The 10,757-nt window shown below is 38.7% G+C and overlaps 1 protein-coding gene across 30 annotated transcripts in view; it reads left to right on the top strand.

Moving 5' to 3' along the window:
• The window catches only part of LOC107679075 (receptor-type tyrosine-protein phosphatase S-like), a 249,286-nt gene that overhangs the window by 134,160 nt on the left and 104,369 nt on the right, over positions 1 to 10,757 (top strand). For 19 of the 30 annotated variants that reach the window (XM_016474496.1, XM_016474495.1, XM_016474494.1 and 16 more), the window contains 2 exons: positions 6,105 to 6,293; positions 9,083 to 9,091. The exons of 1 other annotated variant lie outside the window; for it this stretch is intronic. In XM_016474496.1, the coding sequence (XP_016329982.1) occupies positions 6,105 to 6,293; positions 9,083 to 9,091 (198 nt within the window). The remainder of the gene's footprint in view (positions 1 to 6,104; positions 6,294 to 9,082; positions 9,092 to 10,757) is intronic. 10 more of the 30 variants (XM_016474500.1, XM_016474521.1, XM_016474513.1 and 7 more) reach the window with 1 other exon arrangement.

Below are 10,757 nucleotides of genomic sequence, written 5' to 3'. Positions count from 1 at the left end.
TAATTTTGACCCATACAATGTATTTTTGGCTATTGCTACAAATATACCCCAGCGACTTAAGACTGCTTTTGTGGACCAGGGACACATATTTGGTTTATATTTAGTATTGTGCATTATATTTGGTCTTATCTATAGCATGATACATAATGTTTTCCCTTATTTTTAGTTTATTTTGATACTATTTTTTCATAGCTTTAGTAGTATTCATGATATTTTTATTAGTTTTATTATTATACATAATATTTTGTCTTGTTTACTATTATACATGATATTTAGACTTATATGGTTTTATAAAAGGTAAAATCATCCGTTTGTGGCTTCAGGCTTTTTGTTTGATGCCTTTAGTGAAACACAAATCTACCAGCAGTAGCTGTGAATCTGTTGGGTCCTATTAGAACAGAGGCGATAATTAAGACTGGGGTTGTGAATTACCATAATTTGTGAGAAATCCCGAGCTTCACCAATCCTGATGGAAATCTAGCAGTCAGCCCCACATGTTAGGATTTGAAATGCTAATGCAAAGAAGCTCTGCTCCTGAAGAGTTGCCGCTGAACGAATTTGCTAGTAAACAGTGACTTTGTCTGATGTGGAAATAACATTTTTTTTTTTTTATAAAAATTAAATAATGATAATTATAAATTAAATGAATAATATTTTTATTATTGTATGAATATATAAATTCATAATATATTATATTAATTTATTTTATATTAAATAAATAAAAAGATTTTCTCATATGAAATGCCCAAGGTTTTACATTCATCATTCTCTAGCTGCTCTAGTTGAAGAAACTTCTTGAAATTGGGATGGTCGGAGACAGTGTCCTTGATTCTGTAGCAAACTTAAGGCATACCAATTGGCATATACCACTAGGCATGGTGCCGAGTGCAGAAGCTGGGCTGCGATGGTGTATCTGAAGACGCAGAAATGGGATTCACGCTCCTTAATGGAGCATTATGTGGTTCCGTCTCCACCCTGCAGCCTTCGCTCTCTCTCCACGCCCAGTCCATTATTCGTTTCCCTGCACTTGTGTCCCTGTCTCTTGTGCAGCAGCCCATGCTGACGGCGCACTGTTTGATGTGATAGGCCAGCCGAACCCAAAGCGCCATGACCGGTAGTGCTGTGTTCGATACATCGATACGACGATGTATCGTCACAGAGATTTGACGATACGAGTATCATTACAACTGGCCCTGTATTGATATTGTGGCACGTGTGCAGCAGTGGACCGCGCTTAATTTGAATACAAGAACAACATTTAAAATTGAGTAGAAAAGTGTGAGGTTTCTAAAAAATAATGAATAGAGCATAATATATAGGCTACAACAAGGTTTAATCTGGCCGCAGAGGAACACAACTGGGGTTGCCTGATATAAAGAGACGTAATCCCCGAAACAGAGCTTCACACTTGCACAATACGGAAATATCTGCTAAGTGTGTTACTTATCTTTGTCAACCTGGCAACCATGTGCACACGCGCTCTCTCCACTGTGGATAAACGCGCTTGCTATCTGAAAACACTGGTGCGCTTGCAGTTTAGTGATCTCCACTTCAATATTCTATTCTCAGAAAAGTGTAATTCACTCATCAAGTGTTCATTTATGAGAGAGAGAGAGAGAGAGAGAGAGGGGCTGTGTATGTATGAATTACCACCGTTTTGCCGCGTTTCTCTGTTAATAGTGAAGCTGTGGCTTTAATTCCTTTAGAAACTATGATGTTACCAGCTCCTTGTTTAGAAAGATAATGTAGCTCTTGAGCAATTAAGCTATTTTATTGATAAAATTGCCGGGCAGCGCTAAAAAGTTTGTTCCTGAATTTCCGAGTGTGGCAACAATGCGATCTGTGTGAGTGACTGAGCGTGTGTGTGCGTGAGATACAGTGAAGACACTCTTCTAATTAATTTTTTTTTTAAACGTAGAGAGTGTGTTAATTTGTGCAACGATAACCTACCAGCAATGTAAATATAATTTTTTTTTATATATTAGAATGAGTACATTACTATATAAATTTATTAGAACGAGTACTTTATTATTTATGGGCTTAAAAACAAGATGCAAGCAATCAGAATATTGTACCTGGTGGGGAGTGCCCAATGTAAACATGAAACATATGCCATTACCTATATTGTACTGTGGTACAGTTATGGAGGCCCTTCATAATGCAGAGGTCAACTGTCTGCTCTGCCAATAGTTAGAAATGGTACTATAGTATGCAGTGTTTAATAAACAGCTGTTTTACTAAATTCTACTGAGGTGAAATTCAGTGCAGTCCTGTATCGTAATATGTATCGTATCGTGGCCTCTGCATCGTGATACGTAATGTATCGTGACTTTGCTGATGATACACAGCCCTAATGACCGGTGACTCTTCCAGAATTAATCAAGCAAGTGCACAAACTCTCGTCCGCTCCTCCGTGCACTTCCTGTTATGCAAATTGAGCTGTTTTTGGAGCACAGGAAATTAAATTGTCCACCTCTCAAATCCACACAGCTGGGGCTACAGATTAGTTAAATGTCATCTTAGTTCTGCTTTTGAAAAACACGTCTTCCTCTTCCCATCGTGTGGTTTGTATCCCATTTTTCTCTCTTTGGCTCTTCCGCCCACTGTTCCCCAACCCTCCCAGAGTTCTCTGAAATATTAATGTGTTTCTAAAGCCATCTCTGGCTGTGGCGAGAGCTAATCAGTTAACCTGATTAAGGAACTGATGAAATTAAATCATTTCTGTAAGTGAAAATAAAAAAATAGCCAGTACTTGGGAGGATACGTCTGTGGAATTTGATGCCGCCCCAGAGACTTTTATCAGCAGAAACGTGTTTGCTGGAGAGCAGTTTTTAAATGCACGCTTATCAAAGAATGCGTTGTGTAATTATGAAATGTGTCTCTGGTTGATAAAGCTGTTAACAAGAATGCCATAGTCCCGGCAGAAGGCGACAGTTGTGTATATATTACCTATTTATTGTGATGTACAAGCTGCAATAGCCATTTTACTGTTAATCTGTGATATGAAATATTACACCTGCACGGATAATGAGCTTCAGAGATCATCATTAATCAACTAGAACTCATTTGCTTATGGACACCCAGTGGCAAATGCTAGGTATCATACAAACCCAGTCTTAGTATTTGGTGTTATATTTCATATTGTACATGGAAATTGGTCTTTTATTTGTCACTACGGATATATTCTAAAAGAAAAATCATCAGAAGGTGGCAGTTGTGTATATATTGCATATTTATTTTGGTGCACAGGCAGCAATAGCCATTTTACTTTTAATCTGCATGGATAATGAGCTTCAGAGATCATCACAAGTCAATCAAAACTCATTTGCTTATTACCATGGATGCACGTCTGCAAATCCACTTGCACTAAACTGACCGCTCAGGTTAAGAGGCTTTGCACCTGTCACTTGCGTAATGCCATTAAATCACAAGCTACAATTAAATGCAATTACAGATAATAACACGAGCAAAAAAGCCCCTGTCAAAGCTAACGGATTGAAGGTTTGGGGCTGAGCGACAGGGGGGTACAGGACGACTTCAGTGCCCTTCTGAATCAGTGAATGTGCAGCTGTTGGCTAAAGTGGCCGGTGCACTCATCCTGCTATGCTGATCATCATAACAGCATCATTATCATCGCGGCTTAACAGCCTCTTAGTGAGGCCAGGGGTGGCCTTCAGAGCCGCCCAGTTATAAACCCAGTACGAGGCCTGTAATTGCATTCTAGTTCTTATTTTAAGGAATTATGAGGTAGAATTATCCCTCTGCAAATTGCAGAACAAAAAAAGACATATGCTATTATGTAGCACCTGAAATGCACAAAGATAGGGGAAAGCTGTGTTTTTGTCTAATGGGCCACTATTTGAAAGCCTCTGAATTAAATTGAATTGAATTAAGTTGTATGGGGTTATGGGATGTCACAAGGCTAGTGCTAGAGAGGTAGATAGAAACTCGTGCCCAGACCTCAAGCCTAATGTAAGTCAGCTGGCTGTGACAATATCAAAAAGCTGTTGTGGAGAGAATAGCCACCTAATCATGTGATCAGATTGGTGGGGAATGCTGGAATTAAAACTCCAGGGCTTTTTTTTACCATGAATGCAAGCCAGGCAGGACAGGGCTAAGGGCTCTTGGCATGGATATGCATGCGCTACTGCCTGATTTCCTTCATATTTTACCAGAGCAACTGACCCTGAACCAATTTGAGTGCTGGAAAAGTACATCTGCAAGGCAAATTCTATTTCTAGCTCTTCTCCATTTCTATTAGCCGAAGAGGACATCTCTACTTTGGAGTGCTTGCGGTGAGCCTCTCCTAGTGGATGATTCCAGGTCACTTATTGCATCCCGGTGACAATATAGATATGCTTTCCGTTTGCATTCGTATGCCCGCAGTCATTACCACTATATATAAGCAGTGCTAGCACTGTGACATGGTATTATTGCAGCTCCTGTCTCGACCTCTTTCACAGACTCTATAATAGAATTTGAATTGCTTTGACATTTCTATCAGTGACACTGTTCGCTGCTCTCACTCGCCCACCACCAGTCCAAACTCCCCAGTACTTGCCTCCTTTAATTAAGCTCAAATCAAATTACTCATCTTGTGTTTAAGGCTTAATTTGTGTGCTTTGCAGAAATCCTATTCTGGTGTCACAGCATGGATAATCCAGGCATGGATCACATTTACAGCAAACACAAAATGTTGCTTTCCAAAATGTTGCTTTTGGAAGGACAAGTATCTGTATCTTCTCCCCCAATCTGGAACGTTTAAATATCCCATCTTTGCTGGTTAATGATCGATAGGCAGACATAATGCTTCCCTAGCCAACACTGAATAATTGAACATGGAAATGAAAGGTCATTGCACAAAACATTGGCTCAAATCCTTTCTCTTGGTGTTAAGGCCCGTGTAAAAACAACAGTTTCTGGCACTAGGTGCACTACGTGGGTTTCTTGTAATGTCATGAGCCTTGGCACACCTTTGTGACTCTCAAAGGGTTCAAAGGATGTGACCTTCACACTTAGAGCCTGACCTGTGCCCATTGGCACAGTCTACGATGTCTGATTTTCTTTGCCAGAATGTGAGTCACACCAGGTCAAAGAAATTAGAGGTTTTCCCTCTGCCTTATCCGTCATTGTCTTTACAGCAGATCCAATGAAGAGCGTGAAGGCTTGTGTTGGCCTACAACAGCAGGAATCAGCCACACTGGATTCATTTGAAGAGCGAGAGGGGTGAATTGTCAAAATCTATTGTGTGTTTGTGTGTCACCTGTCTCTTCGTATCAACTCAGTGCCGTAAACAACTATGGAGGAACCGGGGGGTGAAATGTCACCAGTGCTTGCCCCGATTAAATGGCTCTGTCGCTAGTGATGTAGACTTGGATCCGTAGGACTCGAATGATATGCATGACGGTATGAGCAACAGCTCAGTGTGCTCTTTGCTATGAGAATGTTTGATTGTCCCTCGAATGTCACCAGTGCTTGCCCCGATTAAATGGCTCTGTCGCTAGTGATGTAGACTCAGATCCGTAGGACTCGAATGATATGCATGACGGTATGAGCAACAGCTCAGTGTGCTCTTTGCTATGAGAATGTTTGATTGTCCCTCAGCAAGTCCCCTTGAGGGTCCCTGAAGGGAAACAGGTCCTAGCCAAACCCGACTTGGCTACTTGCTCATACTAGGCCAAGTTGGTTCTCTCTAGTGGTGTAGACTTGGATCCGTAGGACTCGAATGATATGCATGACGGTATGAGCAACAGCTCAGTGTGCTCTTTGCTATGAGAATGTTTGATTGTCCCTCGGCAAGTCCCCTTGAGGGTCCCTGAAGGGAAACAGGTCCTAGCCAAACCCGACTTGGCTACTTGCTCATACTAGGCCAAGTTGGTTCTCTCAGAAACTTACTTTGTAGGAACTTTCGAGTAGGTTATTGGCATCTGAATGTCCACTGCTCATCTTTAAACTTCTCTAAGTTCTCCCCAACAGAGGGTCTACTTGCTCATACCAGGCCCAGCTGGTTTTTCCAGAAACTTGCTTAGTAGGAACTATCGAGTAGGTTATTGGCATCTAATGGTCCACCGCTTGTCTCTAAACTTCTTTGTTTTCCCCTACAGAGGACCTACTTCCTGCTGGCTTCCCCAACATCGACATGGGCCCACAGCTGAAGGTGGTGGAGCGCACGCGCACGGCTACCATGCTTTGCGCCGCGAGCGGTAACCCCGACCCGGAAATCACCTGGTTCAAAGACTTCCTCCCCATCGACCCCAGCACAAGTAACGGCCGAATCAAACAGCTCAGATCAGGTAAGACAAACGGATGCGCCTTAAGCTTTACTGCTAATATTATTCTGCTTATCCCACTGCTTCTGTACCAGTCCTCTTTCTGATTATAGGTACCCTGTGCTCTTCCAAAACAACCACCCACAGAGTTAGCGCTATAAGTTGCTAGGGAAGCTGAAATGGAAAGATAATGTATTTTAATGAACTGTGTCAGAGGAGCTTAGTCCAAATTTTGTGGCAAGCATATGATTAATGTCTGGTTTAAGCTAATGAAACTTTATTGAAAGACCCAGTAAAACAGTCTAATTATATATCTCATTAAGTCTAGCGCTCTAGTCGCCCCAAGGCCACCGTTGTGGGTCAGTGATTTGTCAGCAACAGAGAAAAGAAAAATCTATTGGGTTGCATTTGTTTCGGAGCTGTTGACGTAAATCAGTATGGGCAGTAGATACTCGGCTGGCAGCCCTTGACCTGAACTTGCTTACCCAAGTTCCCTTTTTCAGGATCCATCATGGTATTTTCAAAATAAAGTTTCAGATTCAAGTGGTTTGGCGGTGAGCAGCTACATCTGCTCTCACTTATGCTAGACTTGAGTGCTTTGTTTTGCTCCGTGTTAATGCACAACCCAGACTCGCCGAGGGGGTATCACAGGCCTCTGTAATGCCGTTGGCTGTGGTACAGGAACACAAATGCCTTTGACTTTTCTCGTTGCGAACAAGAAGCAAGATTATTGTGTAGCATGTTGGGCCTTACCCAAACAGTCAACCCTTTTAGCTTCCATTAGCGATGTCACTAGCCGCAAGGTCATTTAGTAAGCTAATTTCTCTGCCCTGCTGACAGACGTGCAGATTAATCAGAGTAATTTAACGGGTTTTGGGAATGCATATTTCTGAAAATGCTTATGTTAGCCTACAGTTTGACGAAGCAGTGCTAAAAGTTTAGCAGCTAAGTTTAGCATGGCTATGCAACCTGTCCTCCCTCTGTCTGTGTTTTTGTCGCCGTGTGAGTGGGTCATACATCTTGTTGTGCCTCACTCTCTGTTGTCTTGTTTGTGATGTCTCTGTCTCTATTTCAATTTAAGCAGGTTTCTAGCGGCATTTCCGCATTCACATGCAGAACATTGACTAGCCCCTGATAATTAACGTACTATTGGAGTACTACTAATTAGACGAACTAAATTCAGTATGCAGAGCATACAGCATGTACAAATTAGCTATAATCATGGTCTTAATTCAATTTGTGTGTTAGTGAGTTATCTAAATGCTTTTAGTAGTATTTATTTGGTGCATCTAATTGATAATTAAATATGCTAACATTTTCTAAATCTCTAAAGATGTTAATGAATTTCTTAAGGCGATAATTGTTTTACCAAGGGCAGTTATTTTGACTGTTTTCACACACTATATATAAAACATAACTATAATTCTAACTATACATAACATATTAGTTTGAATCGATGTGATAAAACAAGTTTGCAAACTCGCTAAACTTGTCAAGAACATGTTCTGGTAATATTTCACCACAGAAAAGCAAATGAAAATAAAATAGATATGCAAAATTCATTATCACAATGAAATGATATATCACATTCTCATTATTGTAATGTGAAAAAACTCTTCTTATTTTAAAAACATTAAAATATTAAATTATATATTATTAATATTATTAAAACATTACTTATTTATAAACTTAATATTATTAAGTATTTATTCATGATGGAAGATTATATTTATTGTTCTTGCATTGATCTTTACTTTATGCTTGTATCAATTAAATGTTTTATTTGTACTTATTTAAATTAATTATCTAAAAGTAATACAATTAACCATTGTATAATGGTTAATTATGTAATTAACCATTATGTAAAATTCTATAAGTGTTCTTTTTAAATGTATTAAATACATTTGAATTATTATTATTATATTACATGTAATATATATTAAATTACATATTAATAATATTATTCAAATATTATTTCAAGTATATATATATATATATAATTATTGATATTAAATTAATATTTATACTTTTACATTTTTAATATTTCTATTTTTTAGTATTTATACATATTGGTACCTTAAAGATACATATAAGTACCTAAAGTGTACATATTAGTACCTAAAGTGTACATATTAGCAGTGTTGGGGAAAGTTACTTTTAAAAGTAATGCATTACAATATTGCGTTACTCCCTAAAAAAGTAACTAATTGTATTACTTAGTTACATTTTATGGAAAGTAGGGCTGTGCAAAAAATCTAATGCGTTTTTTTTCATGCGCATCTCATCAGTAAAGCCGCTTCTAGTGATTAGTAGTAAATATCCAGCACGTGCTTTCAGATGGAGTACATGATAGAAGTTTTATTTATTGTACTTTCAATTAAATATTTAATTTGTGCTTATTTAAATGATTTTTAAATTATGTACAGTAAAAGAAACTATTAAAATCATAATTGAGAATAATTTTTTAAAATTATTAAATTATTTTGATAATGAGAATTTGGAGATGGAGTGGTGCTTAATTCCCTCTTTATTCAAATTGTATTTTTATTTTATTTAGATTTTTTACAAATGTAGAAACCTAGAAATGTTCTTGACGGGTTTCCTGAGATTCCCTCATAAGCTAGTCTCTAATATCATTAAACGTGCTCATAAAATGGCCTAAAATCTGTGTTTAACATCTCGTCCTACAAAGGGATCTTCCGCACTAAACTCTATTGATTTCAGGGTGTGTGCGACTGCTGTGAACCCGACCCTAAAATGTGCTGTTTTGTTCTTCCTTTCTGCTTCTTTTTCTGGTTTTTTATCATTTCCAGAAGCGATTGGTAAGTGTCTCAGTGAGTGCGCAAGCTTCCTCGTGTCCCTGAAGCAGATGGCATTTTAACTTGGTTTTAAAATGCATGTCCTTCCCTCTCCTTTCCCTTTAATGTCTGTACCCTCAGTATTTCTTTTTCTTCTCCTCGCCCACTAACATGAAACGTTTCCCTGTTTCTCTCAAGCTTTGGAGGATGACACACTGCAGAAAGCGTGCGTGTTTATGTGTGTGTGGATTTGCTAGTGTTCTCCATTCACATGCAGCTCTGTAGCTCTCCAGAGAATCGGATCTCGCCGGCCACAAATATTCAGAAGCTTATAAAACAGAAGAATAACAGATTAGGATTTCAGAAGCTCTGGCCAAGCGGTTGCGGTAGCGTTGTTGACCGCCGAACACACCCTCGCTCCGCGTGCCACAGAGAGCTCGCTCGGCTCCGTCTCAATAACATATTTATCATCCGAGCGGGAAGCGCCGGGGCCTTGGAGCCTCGCGGCCCAAGCAGCTGAAAGCAGACTTCACCTGAGATGCGATTGCACATCCTCCATACTCTGTGTGCTTGACAGCTGAAGTCAACATGAAGCGCTTTCAGAAGCTTCTGTAATGTGACGCCTTTGGAAATGTACACTCTCAGAAAAAAAGCTACAAAAGCTGTCACTGAGGGTGGAACCTTTTCAAAAAGGCACACCTTTGTACCTAAAGAGTCCATATTGGTACCTTAAAGATACATATAAGTACCTAAAGTGTACATATTAGTACCTAAAGTGTACATATTAGCAGTGTTGGGGAAAGTTACTTTTAAAAGTAATGCATTACAATATTGCGTTACTCCCTAAAAAAGTAACTAATTGTATTACTTAGTTACATTTTATGGAAAGTAGGGCTGTGCAAAAAATCTAATGCGTTTTTTTTCATGCGCATCTCATCAGTAAAGCCGCTTCTAGTGATTAGTAGTAAATATCCAGCACGTGTAATTGCATTCTGTCTGTGTACAATGTTGCATTACTCCATAAAAAAGTAACTAATTACGTTACTTTGTTACTTTTAATGGAAAGTAATGCGTTACGTTACTTTTGCATTACTTTTTCTCATCTGGGCTGGGCTGGGCTTGCTAGTTTGTTTTTAATATAAAAATGTCTATTTTTGGTAAATGTAAAGGCCCTTTCACACCAAAAGTGAAACGAATACGCCTCAGCCATTCTGGATTGCATGAAGCATAGAATGCAGGAGAAGAAAGTTCAACACTCTTCAGCAATGAAACAAAAAGAAAGAAAAACAAATGTCATGTTTATTTTAAATCATTTTTGCTTATTAATGTGGCTGAATTGGATCATCGAAGGTCGGCAGCAAAGATATTGATTAATAAAATGTGATTAAATACATAAAAGATATTTGTGTTATTTAATATATTTAATTTGCAGGTTTGCATTGCACTGTTTTCATTCATTTTGAGGAATACTGAATCTGTTTTTGTGCAAGTGAGTGTAAATGCATGTTCACATTTAGTCTCTTGTTCACACAGCGCCTCTGCACTTGCTCCCGATTTCTCTCAACATGGGGACAGGAGAGCGGTCAGTCAATAAATGGGAAAACAAAGTAACTGGAGTTACTTATTTGAAAAAGAAACTCATATATTTTATTGTAAATTAAAAAGTAATGCGTTACTTTACTAGTTACTT

This window comes from Sinocyclocheilus anshuiensis, unplaced genomic scaffold (assembly GCF_001515605.1).
Source record: "Sinocyclocheilus anshuiensis isolate Anshui unplaced genomic scaffold, SAMN03320099.WGS_v1.1 scaffold1580, whole genome shotgun sequence".
NCBI lineage: Eukaryota > Metazoa > Chordata > Actinopteri > Cypriniformes > Cyprinidae > Sinocyclocheilus > Sinocyclocheilus anshuiensis.
This window is presented reverse-complemented; position numbering and strand designations above follow the sequence as displayed.